Source organism: Delphinus delphis, chromosome 1, assembly GCF_949987515.2.
Source record: "Delphinus delphis chromosome 1, mDelDel1.2, whole genome shotgun sequence".
NCBI lineage: Eukaryota > Metazoa > Chordata > Mammalia > Artiodactyla > Delphinidae > Delphinus > Delphinus delphis.
Window position 1 is genome coordinate 31452526 of NC_082683.1, and position 27476 is coordinate 31480001.

A 27476-nucleotide genomic window follows, 5' to 3' on the forward strand; every position below is an offset into this window, starting at 1 on the left:
GATCCCATATCCTTTTGAATCATTCTCCTGTAATTCCAGCACTTGTGCTCTTCTCTGAAATCCTCTGGCGTGTACTGTTTATGACTCTCATTTTGGCACTAACCCTGGGTTGCGGACTCCTATAAAGTAGGGCAGGGAGCACAGTTTTTTCTTTATTGCTACTCCTCCCTTAACAGCACTTACTGAATAAAACTGAATTCAATTTTCAGGAATTGACAATGGAACTGGAGGAGAAACAGGACGTGTTTCGGTCTCTACAAGATACAGCCGAGCTGCTGTCACTTGAGAACCACCCAGCCAAGCAGACTGTGGAGGTGTGTGACTTGAAGGTGTGAGGGTCAAGTGCTCAGAGGTTGTTACTATACAAGTATTCAAATCAGAGACTTAGCTCTGCTGAGGGACTTGGACCAAGTGTCAGGGAGTCATGTGTCTTGGGTCTTCTCCCTTTTCTTCCCAGCCCCCAAAAGACTGCAAACAGTTTTGTTAATAGTCTAAGGAGGATACTACGTGAAACAACAGAAACGATACTGACTCCTTGCTTCACGGGGAAAGTGACTTGAACCGTATTTTTTCTTATTTTTAAGTTTTTTTTTTTTTTTTTTTTCTCCCACGTCGTGAGGCTTGTGGGATCTTAGTTCCCTGGTCAGGGATTGAACCTGATCAGCAGTGAAAGCGTGGAGTCCTAACCACTGGACTGCCAGGGAATTCTGAACCATAGTTTTTCAGATAACTGTCTAGACAGACTCTGTGTGCCTTTTGGTGTGGTGCCTGTGTTCAGAGAAGAGATTCAGTGGAGGAAGCCAGGAGAGACTGGCCTAGGCCTGGGTTTTGCTGACCAGGTCATTTAGTTGCAAATGAGTGTGGAAGAGGCCTTTTCTGGGTAACCCTTTCTAATAAAACCATGTTGGATGAAAGACAAACCTCTGTCTCGTGGGAAGCTTTGAGCAGATGCCAGTCAGGTATCTCCACTTATCCTCTGTTGGCCTCTCTGGCATTAGCAGAGGTGTACTTGGAAGAGTGCATCACACATATGTAGCAGGTCTGTTAAACCTATGCCCTTCTGTCCGTGTACCTGGTTGTTGCAGGCTTACAGTGCTGCTGTCCAGTCCCAGTTGCAGTGGATGAAGCAGCTGTGCTTGTGTGTCGAGCAGCATGTGAAAGAGAATACTGCTTACTTTCAGGTACGTGGGCTATTGTGTGTGTGTGTGTGTGTGTGTGCGCGCGTGTGCGTGTGTGTGTGCGCGCGCGCGCAGAGAGGATGAGGAGAATATTTTTTTTCATTCAGGCAAGAGACTGTGAGTGTGATTGCGTGTGTTGGTGTGTGCCTGCAGGCATGTACACGGGAGGGGTGAGGTTAGAAACACATCTATATCAGTTACCCTTTACTGTATAAACCACCACCCCAAAAGTTAGTTGCTTAGAGCAACAACCGTTGGCTCAAGATTCTGTGAGTTGGCAGTCTGGGCTAAGCCCAGCTGAAGGCTTTTATTCATCTTGCCTGGGTGACACGTGGCTGTAGGCAGTGGGCAGGCAGGTTGGGGGTTGGTTGGCCCCAAATGGTGACACTCACACATCTGACATTTGGTTGGGGTGATGGGGTACAAGTCCACATGCAAGTCTCTAGCATCCAGTAGGCTATCCTAGGCTCCTTCACAGAATACCTGTGTTTCACAAGCAGCCAGAGAAGGCAGGCCCTGGTGCACAAGCATTTTTTTCTGCTCTCACGTGTATTAATGTGCCATTGACTAAAGCTAGTGATGTTCCCCTGCCCAGCTTCGGGGAGGTGGGGGGGGAAATAGACTCCACCTCCTGATGGGAGGGGCTGTAAAATATTAGAACCGTTTTTTGTTTTTTTGGTTTTTTTTTCTTTAATCTGTTGCTACATCAAGAACATACTGCTTGGGCTTCCCTGGTGGCGCAGTGGTTAAGAATCCGCCTGCCAATGCAGGGAACACGGGTTCGAGCCCTGGTCCAGGAAGATCCCACATGCCATGGAGCAGCTAAGCCCGTGCGCCACAACTACTGAGCCTGTGCTCTAGAGCCACGTACCACAGCTACTGAAGCCCGCATGCCTAGAGCCCATGCTCCGCAACAAGAGAAGCCACCGCAATGAGAAGCCCGCGCACTGCAACGAAGAGTAGCCCCCACTCACCGAAACTAGAGAAAGCCGGCATGCAGCAACAAAGACCCAATGCAGCCAAAAATAAATAAATAAAATAAATAAATTAAAAAAAAAAAAGAACATACTGCTTGTTTTCAGGTGAGGGTGGGAAGAGGAAATAAGCTGTTATCTCTTTTTGGATTTGCTCTTAATTATATAAGCTCCCTGATCATTTTGTAATCATATCAATGAATTGAGATACTCAACCTCTAGGCTTTTTATGAAATAAACCTGACAGTCAAGTGCTGCCACTAGCCAAAACTCAAGGGGAAAGATCAGTGATTTCTGAGGAGTGAAGCAGACTAAGTGTTCTACTGGGTTCAGTGGGCTTTGTGGCAGTTGTCACTACTGTTTCCCTGGCATGGCATTTTGTAATCCAGGATTGTGTAATCAGCAGGCACGGTAAGGTTGTTTTTTCTCCATTATCATCTTGGTGTTGTGATGTATTGAGCACAAGGCACCCCTCCCTCTTATCCCCACAGTTCTTCAGTGACGCTCGAGACCTGGAGTCATTCCTGAGGAACCTCCAAGAATCCATCAAACGGAAGTACTCCTGCGACCACAGCACCAGCTTGTCCCGCCTGGAGGACCTGCTGCAGGACTCCATGGTGGGTGTTGCATCAGTGGGATGATTGCTTCTGAGAAACAGAGTAAACCCTTTCAGCTGCTGCTCTTTATATCCTTGAAAGTGCCAGGGCTGTGGGTCACCATTACAAAGTTTGGCTCACATTCAATTAGAGTTTAATCTGTGTTGTTCTTTTCCTTTTCTCTTTTCTTAAAGAAGTTGCTAATGAGTCCTTTGGGTATGCTGTTGAAGTAAGGGCCTAGCCATGTGCCCCTGAGGCACGTAGTGCTCAGCACAGTTTCTTTGCATTGTTCCTATTTTAATTCAGTCGTTGGAGCCAAAGATGGGGGTGTAGAGCATGAAAAATAGGGTTGACGGGATTAGCTGACACCAAATTCTTTTTCACTCTCTCACGCAAAGAGAATAAAACAAAACACCAATGAACTAGACCTGAGCCAATTGTTTCCTCCTTGGGAATTTTCTTTTGGTAATGATGAGGTATTTGAAACATTAAAGTCTTATGTAGGTGTAATGCAGTATTTGCTCAGTTTATTTATGTAGTGGTATTAACTTTTTAAAAATAGTTTTGAAAGTAGTATTTAATCCAGATCAGTTTTACATTTATTTTCTCCAGTGAACTATTCCTTCAGGGGTGGTGGTAGTCAAATCACCAGCAGACTACTTATAGTTATTGAGCATATATTAGAGAGTTCGCAAGACAGGGCTCCAGCTACAACTCTGATTAAGATGGAAATGTATAGGTAATAGGGAAATTACTTTTCCTGTGTGAGAAATGCGGGTAGTCTCACATTTCAGTAGAAAATTATAAATAAGAGAACCAGAATAACCCAAAACAGTGTCATTTTATTCGTGGGTGAGACTTGGGAATTAGTGAACATGAGTTGATTTTTTAAAAAACACTTTCAGGTATTGTAGAGCTATGAATGGGTTTAGATTCAGTGTTTCACCTGAGCAAATAACCTGTGAATTTAATTAATTTGGAATGAAGGGTAAAGACCTGACTTTTCCGATGTTGTCTCTAGAATGTCGCTCTTAGAGGTACATCAGGTATGAAGGAGGAATCTAATAATCCGTGGCTATTATCTCCTCCCTCCCACAGAGTACCTTCCTGTCATAGGGTAACTCCTCTGCAATTGTTGTCATATCTTCTCTTCTCGAGGGTCGCTGCTCTGTTCCCTCCTCTCCAGGTCAGGGGCATCGGGTTGGCGGCGTCATCGGGGCATGAAGTCACCTGGGTCTGCTCCTCAGCTTGTCCTCAGCTTGTCCGTCAGGTTCGGGAGCATCTGTTGTGGCTTCTGGTTCTTTTCAGACCTTTTACCACGCTGAGCACTTGGTCTCTGGAGCTTGAGACGTTTGGCTGTGGGTTAGACAGAAATTGACATCTTTATTGCAAGGAAACTGAAATGGGTAGACCAGCTCTCAAGAATGGAACAGTGTGGCTGTCTCCCTGACCTATTCCATTCCTCTTTCTTAACTAATAAGTTAAAGTTGTATTTCTTCCAATCATGCTCCCGGGGACAGGCACAGGTAGTTTATTTAAGCATTTCTTTTTTATTTACTTGCATATTCTTAATTCTTTAATGGCATTTCTTAACATTATTAACTCTTTACTCTCATCACATCCACTTCCATCCTAAGAAAGCCCTCTTCTGGGGACTTTTTTATACCTCAAAATGGGCTTGAAACATCCTGGTTAAGAGATAAAGCTTATCTTTTACTCTTTAATGGAATTGGTAGTAGATTGCTACCCATTTCGTTGACAAGAACTTCATTAGTTTTTAAGAAAATTGGGTTTGCAGAGACTTGAGTATTTCAATTTTGCATGAGACCTCTTTCAAATCAATCAAATTTATATAAATACAGCACACAAGACTCTAAAAGGTAAACCTTAAGTCATTTGTCCCAGTACCTTCACCAACAGCATTGGTTTATAGATTGTTGGTTGAAGAGCTAAGATCTTTCTCTAGAAAGTTTGATTCAATTTAATAAAGGAAAATATTTGTAATAGAGCTTGGGAGATAACATTATTAAAAAAAAATGTAAAAGAGTATAACTCTAACTTCTCCTAAGCAGAGAGGCAAGAACTGGCTTCTACCAGTGAGAAATTTAATAATAATAACAACCACAGCCTAGTTATTATCATGGTTTTTAACTTCCATGTTCTCTGAACCTTATTTGGCAAAATCCTTTGTTAGCTGTATAGCTGTATTTGGCAGCTAGAAATTCTTTTTTTTTTAATTTATTTATTATTTGTTTTTGCATGTGGCTTTATGTTTCATTGAAAAAGACACAGGGAGAAAGCTGCAGAATTTGAGTATAAAAGCGCTTGGTAGCAGACAGAAGCATCCTCTCCTGTTTTCTTTATCCCTGTGTTTCTAAGATGGCTCCACCAAGGATCCCTACTTAACCGAGAAGTGACATTCTCGGAGGGAGTGGAGCATTCAGTTTTCTTTGTTGACTGAGTCTCCCAAGGAGCAACATTAATGTCTTTTTCGTTTTCTTCCCATTTTGTAGGATGAAAAGGAGCAGCTTATACAGTCCAAGAGTTCCGTTGCCAGTCTTGTTGGGAGATCAAAATCCATTGTTCAGCTAAAGCCACGCAGTCCCGACCACGTGCTAAAGAGCACCATTTCCATCAAGGCCATCTGTGACTACCGGCAGATCGAGGTGAGGAGGTGGAAAGGGTACTTCCCGCTCCAGAAGGAAGCAAGGGAGAAGGGAAGCCTTCAGTTAGGGTTATGGTAACAGGGAAAGGTCAAATGATAGAGCTCTTCTATTAGAACTTAAACATGCTCAAATCTCTTCTATCATGAAAAAAATAAGCCTCAACTCTATGATCTTGACCTGCTCCCTGCCTCAGTAATTGGCATCATTATCCACCCAGTAGCCTAAGTGTAGATAGAAACGGTGCTTTGTAGCAGCTGGGAGAGATCCATGACTCCTCTCCTCTTAGTCCCCACAGCTAGTAGGACTATCAAGTCAGTAGTATCAATACCTTGTAAATAAGTATCCCTCAAGTGTACTTCTTTCTGTCCCTGCTGCTACTACAAGTTAGACCCTAAGTTTCTTTCACTTGGATCATTACATCAGCCTACCCATTCAATGCATTCTTTATCCTACCACCAGCATGGTCTTTTTAAAAATTAATTAATTTTGTTTTGGCCACGCCACACAGCATGTGGGATCTTAGTTCCCTGACCAGGGATCGAACCCATGCCCCCTGCAGTGGAAGCGCAGAGTCTTAACCACTGGACCGCCAGGGAAGTCCAGCGTGACTTTTTTTTTTTTTTTTTTTAACCATCACTCCCCTGCCTAAGTCTTACAACAATTCCCCATTTCTGTGTAGAAAGTCTAAATTCCTTAATGTGGCTTTAAGGTCCTGAATAATCTCTTTACCTCTCTAACCAAGACTGGGCCTCGTGCCTTCCATGCATTCCCTGGTAAATTGCATTTGTCACACAGTGTTGTAACCAAATAGTGCATCAGAATATGTGGAATATAGACCATGGTTGTTGGCTTACCATTTTTACCTCTAATGGCATGACATACTTCCAAGCACCTAATAGGCTCAATAATATTTGTTATACAAAGGAACAAATGAACTTTTCCTGTACTTTTCTTTGTCTCAGTATTTCTGTCTATAAAATAGAGATGATATTGTTGGTTACTCGTCTCCTAAGAGAAAGAATTGGTGATTTCAAAGGCTTAAACATTTCAGGGATTTGGGTGGGGTGACAGGAAGGGAGGAGGAGGAAGTATCAGAAATACAGAGTTGTGAGTATTATGTCCCTTTAAGTTTTACCCTGTTGGTTGTAGGTTCAGAGAGATTGCTCTTGCAGGTCTTACAGTCTCCTTATAAATTTCATATACTGTGTTACTTGACATGTAACAGGCATTTAATAAACACTTGATTTATTTCATTTCACAACCTTCCCTAGGTTGTTTATTTATACACATTATCCTTTTGTCTAAATCAGAAACTCTCCCTAGGTGATCTCCAAATGATTGGAGATCTCCAAAACAATTTTTCCTTAAGGATTTCGTAGCCTTGGGATCAGCCACCAGGTAATAATAGGTTGTTGGTTTATCCATTAGCAATGATTTGTAACTTTGTCTCTTCAGATCACTATTTGCAAGAATGATGAGTGTGTGTTGGAAGATAATTCACAGAGGACCAAGTGGAAAGTGATCAGCCCCACAGGGAATGAGGCAATGGTACCATCAGTCTGCTTCCTTATCCCCCCACCCAATAAGGATGCCATTGAGATGGCCAGCAGGTAACTCAGCTCAACTGCCACTCTGTACTTCCACCTCTGCTCTTTGGCTGGGTGAACTGATGGAGGTTATGAATCTGCGTTTGTGATTTTGAACAGAGAGACCAAGTTTTGAAGATTCTTTTGGGAAAGACCTCCTATTACGATATCAAGTCTTGCCCTGCCAGCCACATAGTAGATTTTCAGTAAATGCTATGGTCAATTGAGATATATTCAGTGATAATTCTTTTTTAAAAAAAAAAAAAATCTTTATTGGAGTATAATTGCTTCACAATACCTTGTTAGTTTGTTACACAACAAAGCGAATCAGCCATATGCATACACATGTCCCCATATCCCCTCCCTCTTGAGCCTCCCTCCCATCCTCCCTATCCCACCCCTCTAGGTCATTGCAAAGCACCGAGCCAATCCCCCTGTGCTATGCTGCTGCTTCCCACCAGCCAGCTATTTTACATTCGGTCGCGTGTATGTGTTGATGCTACTCTCACTTTGCCCCAGCTTCGCCTTCCCACCCCATGTCATCAAGTCCATTCTCTATGTCTACCTCTTTATTCCTGCCCTGCAACTAGGTTCATCAGTACCTTTTTTTTCCTTTCTTTTTTTAAGATTCCATGTATATGCATTACATACGGTATTTGTCTTTCTCTTTCTGACTTACTCCACTCTGTATGACAGACTCTAGGTCCATCCACCTCACTACAAATAACTCAATTTCGTTTCTTTTTATGGCTGAGTAATATTCCACTGTGTATATGTGCCACATGGATCCAACCTAAATGTCCGTCAACAGGTGAATGGGTAAAGAACAGTGATAATTCTTTTTTAAATAATTCTTGGTTATAAACAGTTTACTCTCAATAGTTGATTTTTGTACTGACAGCTAACTTTCTTCTTTATATTTCATTGAAATACGTATAAAGATTTTAAAAAGTTGAATTATACCACGAAACTTATAGTAAAAACTAGCAATCATCTCCCCCACCCCAGAGTTCTGCTTCCCAGAGTGAACTATTTTCAACTCTTTGAGCAGATTTTTCTGGTTTTTAACATCAAATGTCTAAATAATGTGATTTTTTTCCTGTTACTTAATTTTTTTTCAACTTTGGAAATTATTGACTTCTTACTCTAGGAAATTAATGGTTTTCTACACACCTGTAATTCACTTCTCCTTTACCCATCTTCCAAATGTAGTTATGTCATGATTTTTGTTTAAAATCAGTATCTTGTTTGTTATTTTTACATTAAGTTGTTTACAGCTGAACTGCGTAGTACTCTAGGGCATATTGTAAGCCTTACCCAAGCATGTCTTACCTCTCTAAATCATCCTTTGCCACTGTCCTTGCTTGCGCTCAGCTCCAGTTTCTCAAGCACCACAAGCATACTCTTGCCTCAGGGCCTTTGCATTTCCTCTGCTTGCTTCATATATTGACGTGATTCACTCCCTCACATCTTTAGTTCATCTAATCACATTCATATACTACCACCCCACTCACTGCCTATCACTCTCTATCTCCTCTCCCCATCAGAACACTTTATTTTTCTCCAGAACACTTAATACTGTCCAAAAGATTATAAATTTGTTTATTGCCTTTCTCCTCCCCTTAGAAGTTCTAAAAGAATAGATTTTTGTCTGTTTTGTTTACCTCTGTATCCTCATCACCTAGAACCTGACATGTAGTAGGTACTCAATACATGATTGTTAAAGAAAAGAATGAACGAGTTAGGTGATTGAATATATGTATGAACAAATTATTTTGTATAACTTTATGTTTCCTTGGAGCTGATAATTGTTTTGTTTTTAAGTTTGCTTAGTTGTCTATTTGTATCTTATGAATTTATTCCCAAACTCTCCTATTTTACTGTAAAAGCCTTCTTAGTGTGGCCAAACACCAGGTAATCTTCAATTTTATTTTCTCTTGGAAACGTCTCTTCTGAACCATTCTGTCTTCCTTTTCCAGTCTGAACCTGCTCTGTAGGCCTGCTTCATTACTGCCTCCCTGGCATTTCCCTTCATCTTCACCCTGAAGATTCCCTTTACATCTCTTCTGTGTTGGACCCTCTGCTTCCTAGATTCTAAGTCTTATTTATTGGTTTATTTCCTGGTTTGGGAGAGTACGCTCTCCAGTAGCTTGCTGAAAAAAAGTGCAGGAGAAGTAAATTTTTTGAATCCTGTCATATCTGAAAATGTCTTTCTTCTCCCTTCATAATGAATTGGTCAGTTACAGAATTCTTCTGGAAATTCTTTTCAGTCTGAACCTTGAAGGCTCTGTCCCACTGTTTTCCAGCATCCAGGGTTTGTTGTTGAGACGTACAGTACGATTATCATTCTTTAAGTTTATGTAACTGTAAAATTCCCCTTTTGTAGTGAGCAATACTGTTATTTTGACAAATGCATAGAATTGTGTCCTCTATCACAGTCGTGATACAGGACAGTTTGACACTTTAACCTTTTGAATGAAATCTTTATCTCTCTGAAGATTTTAAACTCCTCTCTGTCTTTAATCTTTGAAGGGGATGCTGTGTCTTCAGGTGAGCCTTTCTTGTGCTAACCCTGAACACAAACTGGAAACTCATATCTTTCAGATCTGGGGAAATTTTTCTTGGATTATTTCTTTAATTATTTCCTTTTCTATGTTTGTTTTCTGTTCTCACTTTCAAGAACTCCCATTTGTCAGCTATTGGACCTCCTAACTGTTTCTCTCATTTTCTCTTATTTTCTTTCTGTTTTTTATTTCTTTGTATTTTTATTTTTCTTTGAGATTTCCTGAACTTTTATTTCAACCTTACAGTCATTTTAGTGGGATTTTTGGAAAATGCAAAGATAAACTAATGGGTTTAATGTCTGACATCCTAGCTTCTAGTTTTCCATCCTATTCTATATATCTTACATTTCTTAACTTGAAGAAATTCAAGGTAATTTGGTGTGTGTCGAGTGTGTCTGTGTATCTGAGTTTGTAAGTCATCCGTAAGTTGAGATTGAGTTAGGCATGGGATGCTAAGAAAAAGATCTTCTCAAGCCCTTCACACTACAAGTTTCGTTTTATATGCCAGGTGAACTTCTTAAATTGCTATTAACTTTTAAACATTTTAGCAGTTTTGTAAAAATATAGAACACAGCAAATCGCTTTTTAATCATTGTTGTCATTTTTCAGCAATTTCAAATGGAGTTATTTTGTCTCTATTTTTCTCTATCATTGCTTTCCCTGGGTATTCCTCTCTCTAACTTCTCATAATTATATTACATTCAGGTAACATTTATGAGATTGCTAAATATGTGCTGACATAATGTATAGAATAGTGTAGCAAATTGCTTGAGCATCTCAATTTATTTAGGTCTAAAGATTCCTGTGTTGTTAGTATTTGACTTGTTGCCTTTCTCTGCTCAGCATATAAGCTCAGTTCTGCTAAGGCAATCACATTTTTTCCTTAGAAGGTCTCTAGTGTGGAGCTGAAGCCTTAGAAAAGCTATAGCCAGGTTCTGTGTTGTTTGTAGGGTGGAGCAGTCTTATCAGAAGGTGATGGCCCTTTGGCATCAGCTACATGTTAACACCAAAAGCCTTATCTCCTGGAACTATCTGAGGAAGGACCTTGACCTTGTAAAGACCTGGAACCTGGAAAAGGTAATTATGACAGCTTTACCGCAGGCTCATAACCTATTGGCAGGTTTTTTTTCGGAAGGAACTTCTTACTGTGAGACTCCTCCTCACCCGATTGGTGTAAAATGGAGTCAGGTATACTGTTTTGGGGTTAGGGGCTTGAGGCTCTTAGGAACCAGAAACTTTTGCATAAGTGTGTGGAGTAGGGGAATACTGGTGAATTAACCATCATTAAGGCTTACATCCAAGAGGGCACAAAGAGTGCTTCTCAGATACTAGTAACGTCCTGTTTCTTGATCTGAATGCTGACTTCATGGACAGGTTCAATTTGTGAAAAGTCAGCATGTTTATAATTATGGTTTGTGCACTATTTTGTATTACGTTCCCATTCCACCGAAATGTCCTCTGGCTTTTTCTCTGCAGCTCCGCTCCTCAGCACCTGGGGAGTACCACCAGGTTATGAAGAACCTGCAGGCCCACTACGAAGACTTTCTGCAGGAGAGCCGTGACTCGGCGCTCTTCTCAGTGGCTGATCGTCTGCGCTTGGAAGAGGAGGTGGAGGCTTGTAAAACCCACTTCCAGCACCTGATGAAGTCCATGGAGAATGGTGTGTGCCTTGGGAAGAGGGAGAGGGAAGTGGAATGGGAGCCCTGAAGGGTGCTGCTGGACCCTTCATATACTCTAGACAGCATCATCACCACCTTTTTACCACTTGAGTTGCTAAAAAACTTGAGATAGAGAAAAACTTGTAGAGATGAATTCTCAAAATGAGATCATGGAAGAAGAGGCTATATTTCATTCATTATTGCTTATCAACCTATCACATTTTCCTGTGGAAATTACGCGTTTGGATCCTTAAAGAGTAGTATATGATGCAGGGAGTTTGGGAACAGGCAGAAGGTTCCCCACATAAGGCCTTGCTTTCATTCATGGAATATCAGGTCTGCTGGAACCAGTGTTGTTCTCAGGTTTGCTGATCTCTGTTGTCGTGCTTAATGGTCTTCTGTGCTTGTGCATTCACAGAGGACAAAGAGGAAACTGTGGCCAAGATGTACATTTCAGAGCTGAAGAATATCCGGCTGCGCCTGGAGGACTGTGAACAGAGACTAATCAAACGAATTCAGTCCCCTGCCAGCTCTAGGGCTGACAGAGATGCCCGGCAGGACAGTGCATTAAGGATCGCAGAACAAGAGGTAAGCCCTAAGAGCAGCGGGTGCTGGATGCAGAGTAAACAGTTTCAGAATGAATTGGAGGGCAAGAGAGTCTGGATCCTAAGGAATAAGGCAGCAGACTCATGGCAATCGTACTCCAGAATTCTTCCCTGAAGTCTGTAAATGCCTTTCACCCATGGAAGAGCGTAGTTTCAGCTCCCAGGATATTGCTGAATGTTGATTAGTTTCCTACACAGTTGGGAAGGCAGACACTGGCAAATTGTTCTCAGCGCTGCTTTTGGACTACATATTTTAAGACTACTTAGTAGAGATGCTGCTCTCTGCTCTCTCCCTTATATGTATTGATGTGTATTATATTCTGTGACACGGTTACTGTCAGTCACATGACTCCAAAAATAGTAAGGAAAGACTCAGATTCTACTATGGCTCTGGTACACACTTCTCTGTGACTGAGCAAATTCTCTTCCTTAGTTTCCTTTCTTATAAAATGGAGATAGTAATATATGAGTCACACAAGTTGTTTTGAAAATTAAGTGATATGGTACATATCATGAGCTTCCTGGAAAAGTAGAATGCTGTAAAAATATGGGGTTGTATTCTTGACATAAAAGAAGCAAATATTAATTGCTTTATTAAGTTCTCATGGGCATGCAAAGAAAGTAAGCCAAAGCCCCTTGCTTTTGGCTCCTAGTGTAAAGAAGAAAAGGTTAAAGTTATAGTTAGAGACTTCAAGTATAAGAGATGTCATAGGATAGTACCTAGTGTACTTCCAGATTGCCAAGCAAACATTGCTGTAGGAATGTGGAGTGTTACTGGAACATTTCTACTTGGGGTGTGATGAGGGAGCTCTATGAAGAATGTTAGATTTGATCTGGGAGGTTAAAGGAAATGGAAAGCAGTGCCTAATGAGGAGTGAGTTTTCTCAACTTGAGAAATTTCTCAGTAATTCCTAAGCCTGAAGAAGAGGATGTGAGCCCAGTATAATTTCTTTTGGTCAAGAAGGATCTAATATGTCTGTGTGAGGCATGTCATATGTACCTGCAATTCTCATATTAAAGTGTTTTTACTCTTCTGTAGTCATGCAAAATAGGTCAGTCAAAGAAATAGAGGTTAATATTGAGCTCTTCTAAAGGACCTTTTTTTAAAAAAAATTATTTTGGAATAGATTCAGATATAGAGAAAAGTTTTTATTCTCATATAACCGTCACCTAGATTCCATAAATGTTAACATTTTTCTACATTTGCTTTATCATTTTTTCTACATATGTATACATAATATTGATAATAATCTTTTTTTTTTTGAGAGTAAGTTTCAGACATGATGCTCCTTTACCCCTGTATAGTTCAATGTGCATTTCCAAAAACAAGGATAGTCTCACATAACCATGGGACAGTGATTAAAATCAGGAAGTGAATATTGGTATAATACTGTTATCCAAGACCTTAATTGAAATTTCTTCAGTTGACCTAATAAATGGCTTTTTGAGTAGTACCCCCACTCCCCTGATTCCCCCCCCCAAAAAAGAATATTTTGGTGTAGGATTCAGTGCAGTATCCCACATTGCATTTAGTTGCTGCGTCTCTTTAGATTTCTTAACCTGAAACAATTTCTTGATTTTTCATCATCTATCATGACCTTAATATTTTTGCAGAGTGCAGCCCATTTATTTTATAGAATGTCCCCCTATTTGTGTTTATCTAAGGCTTGTTCAAGATTAAATACAGGTTACACATTTTTGGCAGGAATACCATAGAAGTGATAGTATGTCCTTGGTGCATCCTGTCAGGAGGCATGTGATGTGGATTTGTCCCATTACTGGTGATAGCTTTTATCACTTGTTGCTGTTTTCCTCATTGTGATTACTAAGTATCTTGTGAGGAGATACTTTGAGACTATGTAAACATCCTGTTTTACATCAAACTTTCACCAAACTGTTACAGTATCTATTGTTGATTCTTTTTTTTTTTCTGATTTTTTTAAATCTTTATTGGAGTATAATTGCTTCACAATACTGTGTTAGTTTCTGTTGTACAACAAAGTGAATCAGCCATATGCATACATACATCCCCATATCCCCTCCGTCTTGAGCCTCCCTCCCTCCCTCTCTATCCCACCCCTCTAGGTCATTGAAAGCACCGAGCTGATCTCCCTGTCCTATGCTGCTTCTTCCCAGTAGCTAACTATTTTACATTTGGTAGTGTATATATGTCCATACTAGATACTACTCTCACTTCGCCGCAGCTTCCCCCTCTCCCGCCGTGTCCTCAAGTCCATTCTCTATGTCTCTGTCTTTATTCCTGCCCTGCTAGCAGGATCATCCTGCCCTGCTACTAGGTTTTTTTTTTTTTTTTTAGATTCCATATATATGTGTTAGCATATGGCATTTGTTTTTCTCTTTCTGACTTACTTCGCTCTGTATGACAGACTCTAGGTCCATCCACCTCTCTACAAATAACTCAATTTCGTTTCTTTTTATGGCTGAGTAATATTCCATTGTGTATATGTGCCACATCTTTATCCATTCATTTGTCAGATGGACATTTAGGTGGTTTCCACGTCCTGGCTATCGTAAATAGTGCTGCAATAAACGTTGTGGTACAATGTGGTACAATGTCTCTTTTTCTTTAAATTAATTAATTAATTTATTTTTGGTTGTATTGGGTCCCCGTTTCTGTGTGAGGGCTTTCTCTAGTTGTGGCAAGCGGAGGCCACTCTTCATCGCGGTGTGTGGGCCTCTCACTATCATGGCCTCTCTTGCTGCAGAGCACAGGCTCCAGATGTGCAGGCTCAGTAGTTGTGGCTCACAGGCCCGGCTGCTCCATGGCATGCGGGATCTTCCCAGACCAGGGCTCGAACCCATGTCCCCTGCATTGGCAGGCAGACCCTCAACACTGCACCACCAGGGAAGCCCACAATGTCTCTTTTTGAATTATGGTTTCTCAGGGTATATGCCTGTGTGGGATCGCTGGGCCATATATTAGTTCTATTTTTAGTTTTTAAAGGAACCTCCGTACTGTTCTCCATAGTGGTTGTATCAGTTTACATTCCCACCAACAGTGCAGGAGGCTTCCCTTTTCACCACACGCTTTCCAGCATTTATTGTTTCTAGATTTTTTGATAATGGCCATTCTGACTGGTGTGAGGTGATAACCTCAATTGTAGTTTTGATTTGCATTTCTCTCATAATTAGTGATGTTGAGCATCTTTTCATGTGCCTCCTGGTCATCTGGACGTCTTCTTTGGTGAAATGTCTATTTAGGTCTTCCACCCATTTTTTAATTGAATTGTTTGTTTTTTTGATACTGAGCTCCATGAGCTGTTTGTATATTTTGGAGATTAATCCTTTGTCTGTTGTTTCATTTGCAAATATTTTCTCCCATTCTGAGGATTGTCTTTTTGTCTTGTTTATGGTTTCCTTTGCTGTGCAAAAGCTTTTAAGTTTTATTAGGTCCCATTTGTTTATTTTTGTTTTTATTTCCATTTCTCTAGGAGGTGGATCAGAAAAGATCTTGCTGTGGTTTGTTTCAAAGAGTGTTTTTCCTATGTTTTCCTCTAAGAGTTTTATAGTGTCTGGTCTTACATTTATTCTTTAATCCATTTGGAGTTTATTTTTGTGTATGGTGTTGGGTAGTGTTCTAATTTCATTCTTTTACATGTAGCTGTCCACTTTCCCCAGCAGCACTTAATAAAGAGGCTGTCTTTTCTCCATTGTATGTTCTTGCCTCCTTTATTGTAAATTAGGTGACCATATATGTGTGGGTTTATCTCTGGGCTTTCTATCCTGTACCATTGATCTATATGTTTTTGTGCCAGTACCATACTGTCTTGATTACTGTAGCTTTGTTGTATAGTTTGAAGTCAGGGAGCCTGATTCCTCCAGCTCCGTTTTTCTTTCTCAAGATTTTTTTGGCTGTTCAGGGTCTTTTGTGTTTCCATATGAATTGTAAAATTTTTTGTTCTAATTCTGTGAAGAATGCCATTGGTAGTTTGATAGGGATTGCATTGACTCTGTAGATTGCTTTGGGTGGTATAGTCATTTTCACAATGTTGATTCTTCCAATCCAAGAACATGGTATATTTCTCCATCTGTTTATGTCATCTTTGATTTCCTTCATCAGTGTTTTATAGTTTTCTGAGTACAGATCTTTTGCCTCCTTAGGTAGGTTTATTCCTAGGTATTTTATTCTTTTTGTTGCGAGGGTGAATGGAATTGTTTCCTTAATTTCTCTTTCTGATTTTTCATTTTTAGTGTATAGGAATCCAAGAGATTTCTGTGCATTAATTTTGTATCCTGCAACCTTAACAAATTCATTGATTAGTTCTGGTAGTTTTCTGACCAAATTAATTATTAGTATGACTTTTGCCAAAAGGTGATTTTCTAATTCTGTCATTCCTTTTACATTTAAAATTTTCCATTCTATCAAAAGCGAAGCGCTTGCCTCCCCCGTTCCCTCCTTTCTTCCTTTGTTATGTCAGTATGAACTTATGGATTCTTATTTTAGTTCAGTGGTTTGTATAATAATTTGCTACTGTCTTTATTTTGATGTTCAAAATTTCCCAAATTTAACCATTGGGAGCCCCTTCAAGCTGGGTCCTATGTCATTTTTTTTTTTTTTTAAGATGTTGGGGGTAGGAGTTTTAGTAATTTATTCATTTATTTTTGCTATGTTGGGTCTTTGTTTCTGTGCGAGGGCTTTCTCTAGTTGTGGCAAGCGGGGACCACTCATCATCGCGGTGCGTGGGCCTCTGACTATCGCTGCCTCTCTTGTTGTGGAGCACAGGCTCCAGACGCGCAGTCTCAGTAGTTGTGGCTCGTGGGCCTAGTTGCTCAGTGGCATGTGGGATCCTCCCAGACCAGGACTCGAACCTGTATCCCCTGCATTAGCAGGCAGATTCTCAACCACTGCGCCACCAGGGAAGCCCCTACGTGATTTTAACATGCCTCATCATTCTTTGAGTGCTTTCTTATTTCTCAATAAAACAGGATATTCTGGGTTCCTCTTGCCTTTACCAACCCCAACCCTAGAATCAGCGTCTCTCCTAGGAATTTTGCTTCCTTTAGGTTCCTTTATTTAGAAACCAAGATCAGGTGCTGAGTGTGCTTATTTTTATTGGCGTGTCCACTTCTAGGCCTGCTTAGCAGATAGAGCGTACAAGTGATCACAAATTCATATATCTGTTTCCATCCAGTTCCAAACCAGTACCTCAGGGCTTATTCTGTTCTTTCCTTTTTCCAAATATGTAACTCCCCCAAGAATAAAAAACCTCCTTCACATTATCCACAGTAAATTTATTTATTGCTCAATTCTAACATGTACAGATAATGGTTTCAGAACTGCTAACTCATAGTATTACAAAAAGCAAACCTACTAACTAGAGTTTAATGTAATTCTTTTTGTGTTTATCCTGAAGGTATGTCTATAGTCAATTCTGTGTTCAGAAGTTACTTGTCTGTATTCTTTCCCCAGCTCCCCCTGCATTGCTGTTTCCTAGTTGATTCCATCATTCTCCTATATATGGCATTTGGTTTGTTTCCAATATTTTGCTATTATGAACAAGGACTTCTTTTTAACTTCTTTGTTCAATTCTTTCTCTGTGTTTGTTGTGTGTCTTGTTCCTGACAGCACGCCCAGGAGGATTTGCAGCTACTGAGGTCAGACTTGGATGCTGTTTCCATGAAATGCAGCAGCTTTCTCCATCAGTCCCCATCTGGTTCGAGTGTCCCAACTCTGCGCTCAGAACTCAGTCTGCTGGTGGAGAAAATGGAGCATGTGTATGGTCTCTCCACTGTCTATTTGAACAAGTGAGTGAGCTGAGAATTCGGGTCCAGAGGGCAATATTTTCGATTCAGATGAAAAAAAAAGTGCCTGGAATGTTTCATGAACAGTTCAGGGAGAGTGCACCCATAAAAAGAGCTTGTACCCATAAAAAGAGACCTTGGCTTTAGTTTCAAATAACAGGGAGTGGGTTCATTTGGTCTGCAATGAACAAATGCCAGGAATACAGAAGGGGAGTTGATTTACAGTTTTAGGACTATTTTGAACCACGTTTCTGATTGATTAGATACCTCTTTTGAAAAAGAAAAAGGGACGCTAAAGAAAGAAAAATTTTCATCTAAACTAAATACTAGGCTTTGAGGGTCTTTCCTCTACCCACCCATTCCTACCCATGACCTTGAGAAGCAAGATCTTAGAGTCTTCATGATATTGAGTGGATTTCTGGCCTCATGCCTTTTTTCCCATGAGACCACCGTGCGTGCGTGTGTGTGTGTGTGTGTCCGTCCCAGTGCCACCCAGAACTTCATTTGTGTGTGTGTGTGTGTGTGTGTCCGTGTCCCAGTGCCACCCAGAACTTCATTTGTGTGTGTGTGTGTGTGTGTGTGTGTGTGTGGTACGCGGGCCTCTCACTGCTGTGGCCTCTCCCGTTGCGGAGCACAGGCTCAGCGGCTATGGCTTACGGGTCCAGCCGCTCCGCGGCATGTGGGATCTTCCCAGACCGGGGCACGAACCCATGTCCCCTGCATCGGCAGGTGGACTCTCAACCAGTGCGCCACCAAGGAAGCCCCAGAACTTCATTTTTAATTGGCTTAAATTGGCGGCACTACACCATGCTTTCTTGTTTTTATGAAACCCTGTCATTATTTAGTAATGGCAAAGTTGATCTTTTTTTAAAATAAATTTATTTATTTATTTATTTTGTGCTGCATTGGGTCTTCGTTGCTGCACACGGGCGTTCTCTAGTTGCGGCCAGCAGGGGCTGCTCTTCATTGTGGAGCGCCGGCTTCTCACTGCGGTGGCTTCTCTTCTTGTGGAGCACGGGCTCTAGGCGTGGGCTTCAGTAGTTGTGGCTCGTGGGCTCTAGAGCGTAGGCTCAGTAGTTGTGGCGCACGGGCTTAGTTGTTCCACGGCATGTGGGATCTTCCCGGACCAGGGCTCGAACCCGTGTCCCCTGCATTGGCAGGCGGATTCTTAACCACTGTGCCACCAGGGAAGCCTGCGAAGTTGATTTTGACAGTTACGTTTGGTGAATCTCTCTGTAGTGCTCCAGGTCTGTAGCTCAGCTTTTAAAATGTATGTATTAATGGAAGTGATTTTATCCTCACAGACTAAAGACAATCAGTGTTATAGTGCGTAGCATCCAGGATGCTGAACTCTTAGTCAAAGGTTATGAAATCAAGCTGAGTCAAGAAGAAGCAGTACCAGCAGATCTCTCAGCTCTGGAGTCCCATCGGTCTACGTTACAGGTTGGTTGTTCTCAGTTCTTAGGTTGACTTAACGTATCCATAGCTTGGGGTTAGCAGAGAAATGCAGTTTTGGATGGCATGACACTGATGTAAGTTTGCATTTGAATTAGGCAGAATATCATACTTAATATCTTTTGATGTGGGTCCAAAGAAGAAAGGATTGAGAAATATGTCTAGCTAGAAAGGGGAGATAAAGGACTATGCTTCTCTATTTATTTCTTCCTATTTCTCCCCAGTAAAGTCATAGTTTAATTGGATATAATCAGTGGTTGTGCTATAAGTTTGTAAATCACTTAGCTGTTATCTCCTTTGATTCTCACAAGCAACTCTGTGAGGTAGATAGAGGAGGGATTTTTATCTCTATTTACATATAGAATACCAAGATTCAGATTGGCTAAGTGACTTATCATGGTTTCATAGCTTATAAGCGGTAGAGCCAGGTTTCAGACACAAGTTCTTTGCACATTTTCTGTACTCTACTGACTGAGCAGTTTGCATGAGGACTGTGGAGGCATTTCTGGCACAAACAGTATAGAGTCTAGGTTCCGAACCACAGATGTAATATGGAGCTGGCTGTAGACAACGTCCTTGTTTTTTACCTTAGTCTGAGTCCTTTTTTAGCGTGGAATATATTTAACCTGTTGCTGTGCTTGTGTTTTTATAGCACTGGCTCAGTGATGCGAAGGACAAGAATTCAGTGTTTTCAGTCCTGGATGAGGAAATTGCGAACGCCAAGGTGGTGGCAGAGCAGCTGAGTCGTCTGACCCCAGAGCGAAACCTGGATTTGGAACGCTATCAGGAGAAGGGCTCCCAGCTGCAGGAGCGTTGGCACCGGGTCATTGCCCAGCTCGACACCCGGTAAGTGGCCGCCCCACCCTTTTCTTCTCTTAGGGTTCAGGAGCCAGGTTTTAAACAAAAATAGAGTTATTTCTGTGTATGCTTGTTTAAAGGCAGGAATTGATAGGGAGGGGTAGAAATTAAGTGACAGTATACCTTCTAGACAACGTACGTGCCAGGAGGTTGGGACCACCAACCCCAAAGCAGTCCTGAGGCTTGCTTTTGGGGCACAGTGTGATGGTCCTATTAGCAGTGCTTCTCCTGTGTCCCTGGTCTTAACCCATTTAAGCCATGATGACAGTGGTGTCTTAGAATATAGACTGGAAAGGTGACTTAATGATCTTTTCTCAAGGACAAAACCTGAGTTCTAGCTCTTGTTTTACTAGCTTTGAATTTTTTTTTTTTGGCCGTGCTGCACATCATGCGGGATCTTAGTTCCCCGACCAGGGATTGAACCTGTGCCCCCTTACAGTGGAAGTGCAGAGTCTCAACCACTGCCATGCCGGGGAAGTCCCTAGCTTTGAATCTTAATATGAGTTATTATTCGTAGTGGAGCTTTGTAGAATTTCTTGCTTCCTTTTCATTTGCTGATTTAGTGGTTTTTATCTGTTATTTGAAGTCCTGCTTTTGATGACTGATTTGAGTAGCAAAGATAGGAAACTACCTATCTGAGGCTAGGCTAGTTAGGAAAATATATAGGAAGTGGGGTTATAGAGACTCTGATAAGCTTGGACTGATTCTCTATAATTGAATTACTATCCCAAGGCTAGTTAGACTAACAATAGTGGTATAGGAAGCTGTTACTGTAATTAACAGTTAATTACTACTATTTTTTACCCACTCCACCCCTACTTTTCTCCCCAAGAAACTACAGTGATTCATAAATCATAGCTGGAGTACTCTGACAGGTACTCTGTCTTCAGGAGACAAAAGTGTACAGGCAGTACTACCTTATTGGCAACCTGGTAATCCTTGGCAACATAGGTGAAAAATTTGACAAGGATTATCATGGGATGCCAGGCCCCAAAGCCGATTCCAGGCCTAGCAGGGCACGACTGGCTTCTATTCACTTTTCACCCCATAGCGTAGTGGGTAAATGCATAGCTCCCACTCAGTGCTGCATTGCTCTTTCCTCAAAATAAAGATGTATCCTCTGTGGTTAAGCCCAACTGGGCTTGGAGGGAATTGCCTCATTTACTTAATTGTATTTATACCAAGATAACTGATAGCAGTTTCCCTTTGCTTCTGCAGCCAATCTGAGCTAGAAAGTATCCAGGAAGTTCTGGGAGATTACCGAGCCTGCCATGGAACTCTCATCAAATGGATTGAGGAAACCACTGCCCAGCAGGAAATGATGAAGCCAGGCCAGGCTGAGGACAGCAGAGTGCTATCCGAGCAGCTCAGCCAGCAGACGGTGGGTGTGGCCGTAGCCGAGTGGAAGTTGCACGGGGGAAGCTAGCTCATCATGAAGAAGATGATATGCTAGCAGTTAGCTTCCCTCCAATGTTGAGACATTCTGAGCTCCTTCTGAAAAGGGTTTAAGCAGGATGGGCTCTAGGTACTGGTTTTGCATTTAGGCCAGGTAACCTGTAAGGCCCCTTCCAGTCCTGAGTTTCTGTGAGTATATATTGAAAGCACTAGATGGGCAGAGTAGAATTATCTTGCTTTATTTCGTTTCTTGATATTACATTTTGTTTTGCTAGGATTAGAATATAGGGGAATGAAAACCCAGGGAAAGCTATGAGTGGAAGAAAATTATTTCATTCAAAGCAGTTTTTATTTGTTGGTATTTTGGGTTTTTTGGGGGTTTTTTTTGGCTCCCTCACTCATTATGAGAACTTGAGCAAATTACTTAGTCTCTTAGTATTCTACTTTCCTTAACAATAAAACAGACATAGTCCATTATTTGTTCAACTGCCCTCCTGAGGTTTTTGTAGTTAGGATTAGATGAAATGATACATGTAAAATACTTAGAACGATGGTTTTCAAAGTGTGGACAACCAGAGTAGCAGCATCAGCATCACTTGGGAACGTGTTAGACATGCGAGTTCTCACACCCGAACCCAAATCTATCGAATCAGAAACTCTGGAGGTGGAACCCAGCAATCTATGCTTTATCCAGTGTTCTAGGTGATTCTGACGCAGCTAAGTTTTGAACATGGTAAATGCTCAGCTGTTTCAGTGATGATAATGACAATGATAAGGTTGTGATATTTTGGTTCCCAGGAGCTGTTTGCAGAAATCGAGAGAAATCAGACAAAACTGGACCAGTGTCAAAAATTTTCCCAGCAATACTCCACTATTGTAAAGGTAATGCTACCATATCCCAGAAGGAACGTAAATCGTCTCCAGCTTAGGAAGATCTGCATGTCACTATAGGTTTTGGTTTTGGACAAGTAAGCAGAGCTCTTCTGCTCCATCCTTAGGTTAATGCAGATGTGTGCTTCTCATGGCCACATATTTGGGGATGCTCAGAGAGGTACCAGACATCAGCTGAGATTTGAGGAGTCTCCATTTGGATGACCCACAGGCCTCTTAAACTTACCATGTGAAAAACAGAATGTTTGGGTTTTCTTCTCAAATATGCTTCTCACTATCTTGCATATCTCGGGAAATAGTGTCACCATTTTCCTAGTTGCTGAGGCAAAAAAAACCCCAAGAGTCATCCTTAACTCTTCTCTTTACCTTAAACTTTATGTTTAACAACAGTCTGGGAACAAGTTGCTTCATCTTCCAGTATGTCCCGGATCTGACTACCCGTCACTGCCCCTCCCTCCCCCATTTTCCTGGTTCACATCTAAGTGAAGAATCTTCCATAGCCTGCTCCAGTACTTTGCGCTGCTCTCTTGCTTCTGCTCCTGCCCTCGCAAGCTATTTTCCCACACAGTAGCCAGACTCACTTTTTAGGAACATACCACACATCACAGAACCTCAGGCACCATCGATTATAAGCCACATTATTTTATGCACTACCAAAAAGGGAGAAACTCCACCAATTATGCACATGTCAAGTAAGACATATTGCAAATTTTCGAGATACTAAAATGTAAGGGAAATGTGTACCTTACCATAGCTGAAACATGTATAGATTAGATCCTGTCACTCTTCTGCTCAGAACTGTCTCATGGCTTCATATCATACTTGTACTAAAATTTTAAATCCTTTTGTGGTTTATGAGGCTATACAAGATCTGGCTCCCCACTTCCTATTTCTCTGATAAGGTCTTTTAAAAAAAATGACCTGAGATTCTCATATATTTATTTGTTTAACATGTGCCTTCCCACGAGAATGTAAGTTCAAGGGGAGCAAGGTTTTTTCTGACAAGCACATAGTCGGTGCTCAACGAATAGTTTTTTAAATGAATACATTTCTTCAGTTAATAACAGGAGACTTGGTGTCACAAAGAATTGAGTTCACATCCTAGCTTCACCATTTTCTAGGCTTAAGACTTTGAGCAAACACTTAGCCCCTCTGAGTTTCTGTTGCTATATCTACAAAATGTGAACAGTAACTACCTCACTTGTGATTGCAAAGTGTTTGCAAAGATTAAATGGGATAATTTATACATAGGACAATGCCTCAAACTTAAAATACATTCAGTAAATGGTAGCACGTGTTTTTATTAATATTTTATTGTTACTATTTTTTTTTAATAGACTGCTTATGGAACTCATTCAGTATTTTCCTCCTGCCTAGAATTTTCAAAGTCGACAATAGAAAGCAAGACATTCTAGGCAAAAGGAACTGCATAATCAAAGGCATGGAGGAATAAAATCCAATGATTATATGAGGAAATAGCAAATTCTAGCAATTCTGGTATAGCTAGAAGGTGTACTTTACATGAGAAACAGTGATTGTGGAAAATGAGCGGGGAGATTGGGGCCAACCTTTGAAAGGCCTTGTTCAGTTCCTTTGTCTTTTTTTTTTTTTTTTTAATAAGAAAGAGCTTAACGGGTTCTCAAAACTGACAGGTTATGGCCTGGGCAGCCTGAGCAAGAAGAGTGGCATCAGATAAAGCTGAACATGTAGACTGAGGGCTGGCTGGGGCTCACAGACATTTGGATTTTATTCCAAGAACATAGAGGAGTCAGCCAAGAAGTAAAATAGTAAGAAGTTAAGATAAATAATCTGAATAACATTTTATTTTTTGGATTTCTTTTTTTTTTGAATTTCATTTTATTATTATTTTTAAACAGCAGGTTCTTATTAGTTATCCGTTTTATACAAATTAGTGTATATATGTCAATCCCAGTCTGTTCTTGCTCCTCAAAACATGGTCTGTGAACCAAGAGCATCGACATCACCTGATAACTAGTCAGAAATGCAGAATCTTCAGCCTGCTGAATCAGGATCTGCATTTTAACAGGATCCCCAGGTGAATGTTGATATTTGAGAAGATCTTCTCTAGGTCACTGAGAACTTTCAAACAGAGGAACGAAGTGGTCACCTTTTTGACTTAGAAAAGTTATGCTACTAGCAGGACAGAAAATAAATTGGAGGTGAGACTCTAAGCAGGAGACTCTCAAGAGGCTATTGCACTGTCATGTGAGCTCTGAAGAGGGCCTGGACCAAGGCAGCACTCTCAGGATTGCAGAGGAAGTGACAAGATAGCATGGTGACATGAGAAGAGTGTTGGTTTAGGGACGGAAGACAGATTCCAGTCCTGACTGTGTTGCTCACCCACTGAGTTAATTAGGGAAGCTCACTTCCTGTCTCCTGGCCTCAGTTGCCCCATGTGTGAGATGAAAGGATGGGGTCAGCACACAACAAACTGCAAATTCAGGAGCAGCCTAATGTGGCCCACAGGCTAAATCCAGCCTGCACACCTATTTTATATGGCCCATGAGAAATGCCTATAAAAAATCAGAAGAATAATACCTCACGACATACGAAAATTATACGAACTTCAGCTTTCAGTGTCTCTAAGTCATGTTTTATCATAATACAGCCATGCTCTTTCATTTACTTACTTTCTATGGCTGCTTTCACTTGCAGTGGCAGAGGTGAGTAGCCACGACTGAGATAGTACAACTTTCAGGAAAAGTTTGCTAACCTCTATTCTAAAGGATCGTCAAAATGCCTTTCACCATTGAAATGCTGTGATGCTACTGCATGACAGTGTGAGCTCTAAGCCCTGTGTAAACGTAGTTCAATGTCTTCTTCCCCCAGGACTATGAATTGCAACTGATGACATACAAGGCCTTTGTGGAATCACAGCAGAAATCCCCGGGCAAGCGCCGTCGCATGCCTTCCTCTTCAGATGCCATCACGCAAGAGGTGAAAGGGTGGGGCAAGGACGTGTGCCGCTGTCTTCCCTCAAGGAAAGATTCGCTCATCGAGGCCTTACAGTTTGATTACTGTCGAGCGTGTGACTTCATGAAAACTTCCTCTTATTGTCAACTATTTAAATTGACTTTTCTGGCAGATAACTTATCTAAATTGTTTTTTTTTTGGAACCGTAGTTCATGGACTTAAGGACTCGCTACACAGCATTGGTGACCTTAACAACTCAGCACGTGAAATACATCAGTGATGCACTCCGGCGGCTGGAGGAGGAGGAGGTGAGGGCAACTGGGTCCTAAATCATCTTGAAAGTAGAATGAAAAATCTTGAACCTCATCTGTCAAGATTTAAAATGCACACACAGCCAGCCGATGTCCATTGTTCACAGTAGTCATGTTCTATGAAGGCACTGTACACACTGCACCAGCAAATTCTTTTTTTTTTAACATCTTTATTGGAGTATAATTGATTTACAGTGTTGTGTTAGTTTCTGCTTTATAACAAAGTGAATCAGCTATACATATATCCCCGTATCCCCTCCCTCTTGCGTCTCCCTCCCACCCTCCCTATCCCACCCCTCTAGGTGGTCACAAAGCACCGAGCTGATCTCCCTTGTACCAGCAAATTCTGAATTCATGCATCCAGGGGAACACAGGATTAGGTTACTGCCAGCTTCTGGTCACATCACAACATTTTTGTCAATGGATAATGCACAACCTGGTTTTATGTGTGTTTTTGTTTAAAAACACATGTTAAAATATATCTTATTGATTCACTAACATTGAACTCATGGCCGAGAGCAATATAACTCACACCTGAACAAAGCTTATTAAACGCATTTTCTCCGTAAGGCACATCACAGCCTTCTAGTGAATAATGAGGACAGACTGTCTTGTGTCTGACACTCCCACTTGCAAGTATCTTTATTACAGAAACATTATAAGCATGAAGAAAGGGATATGAACAGAGATCGTTAATAAAGCATAATTTGTTAAAGAGGAATAGTGGAAATATCCAAATTCCATATGATGGAATGCTATGAAGCTGTTAAAAATAATGAAATACATTTAAATGAACCAACAAGGAAAGATATTTATAATATATTTTTTGAGGAAAAAAGCAAGTTGTATGTATAATTATGATTTCAGTAATAACAAAACTGTGTGTACCACAGAGGGACAATACGGGCATACAAACAAGTTTAGAAATATATATACCAAATTCCTGAGGAAATGAGATTAAAGGAACATATATTATGAATTTCAGATTGTTTGAATTTGTTGTAATGAGTATGCAGTCTTTTTGTAATTATGAAGATCTTCTATGTCTTTGCAAAATAAGTTTGCACATATTCAATAACACTTATAAAAGAAATGCTGTTGGAAACATTAACCCATACCAACTTTTGCCCATGTAAATTAGCAAAAGACTTCCTTCTGTCAGTACCTACCTCATTTAATCTCTGTAGATGTCCATCTTTCCATCTGTAAATCTAAGAATTATGAACATGTGTAAGATGCTATATGTGAAGGGCTTTTTAATTAATTTATTTTATTTTATTTATTTTTGGCTGTGTTGGGTCTTTGTTGCTCTGTGTGGGCTTTCTCTAGTTGCAGTGAGCGGGGGCTGCTCTTCATTGTGGTGTGCAGACTTCTCATTGCGGTGGCCTCTCTTGTTGCAGAGCACGGGCTCTAGGCGCACGGGCTTCAGTAACTGTGGCTCGCGGGCTCAGTAGTTGTGGCTCATGGGCTTAGTTGCTCCACGGCATATGGGATATTCCCAGACCAGGGCTCGAACCCACATCCCCTGCATTGGCATGCGGATTCTTAACCACTGCGCCACCAGGGAAGCCCATGAAGGGCTCTTTAAAATCAGTAAATAATTATTGACTTCCCATCACATATGAAAACAGCATGCCTTTTTAGAAAAGTGCTAACCTAGATATAATGTATTTAGCTATTAGTATCACCCAGGCGCTGGTGAGCAATGCTGTAGGCTGGGTAAATTATATTTAACTTGGGGTTATTTTATGATTTAGGTAACATTCATGTCTTTGTTTTAGGAACTCTGAATCAGGCCGGTGTAGTAAGACATTGACCAAGATGCTGATTTTCTATTTCCTCTTCTAGAAAGTGGTAGAAGAAGAAAAACAGGAACATGTGGAGAAGGTTAAAGAACTTTTGGGCTGGGTGTCTACCCTAGCAAAGAATACACAAAGCAAAGCTACCTCATCCCAGACCAAAGAATCAACAGACATTGAAAAAGCTATTTTAGAACAGCAGGTGAGTAGAAGGTCCATCTGTCACTTCCTGGGTAGCATAAT

The 27476-nt window shown here is 41.0% G+C and overlaps 1 protein-coding gene across 14 annotated transcripts in view; it reads left to right on the forward strand.

Annotated features, from left to right (window-relative positions):
• Nucleotides 1–27476, forward strand: part of MACF1 (microtubule actin crosslinking factor 1) — a 341652-nt gene that overhangs the window by 176600 nt on the left and 137576 nt on the right. For all 14 annotated transcript variants that reach the window (XM_060019755.1, XM_060019769.1, XM_060019756.1 and 11 more), the window contains 16 exons: nt 210–314; nt 1086–1181; nt 2644–2769; nt 5262–5414; nt 6870–7024; nt 10515–10641; nt 11041–11224; nt 11641–11810; nt 17415–17593; nt 18895–19033; nt 19698–19891; nt 21122–21284; nt 22097–22180; nt 25040–25147; nt 25333–25431; nt 27283–27435. In XM_060019755.1, the coding sequence (XP_059875738.1) occupies nt 210–314; nt 1086–1181; nt 2644–2769; nt 5262–5414; nt 6870–7024; nt 10515–10641; nt 11041–11224; nt 11641–11810; nt 17415–17593; nt 18895–19033; nt 19698–19891; nt 21122–21284; nt 22097–22180; nt 25040–25147; nt 25333–25431; nt 27283–27435 (2235 nt within the window). The remainder of the gene's footprint in view (nt 1–209; nt 315–1085; nt 1182–2643; nt 2770–5261; nt 5415–6869; nt 7025–10514; nt 10642–11040; nt 11225–11640; nt 11811–17414; nt 17594–18894; nt 19034–19697; nt 19892–21121; nt 21285–22096; nt 22181–25039; nt 25148–25332; nt 25432–27282; nt 27436–27476) is intronic.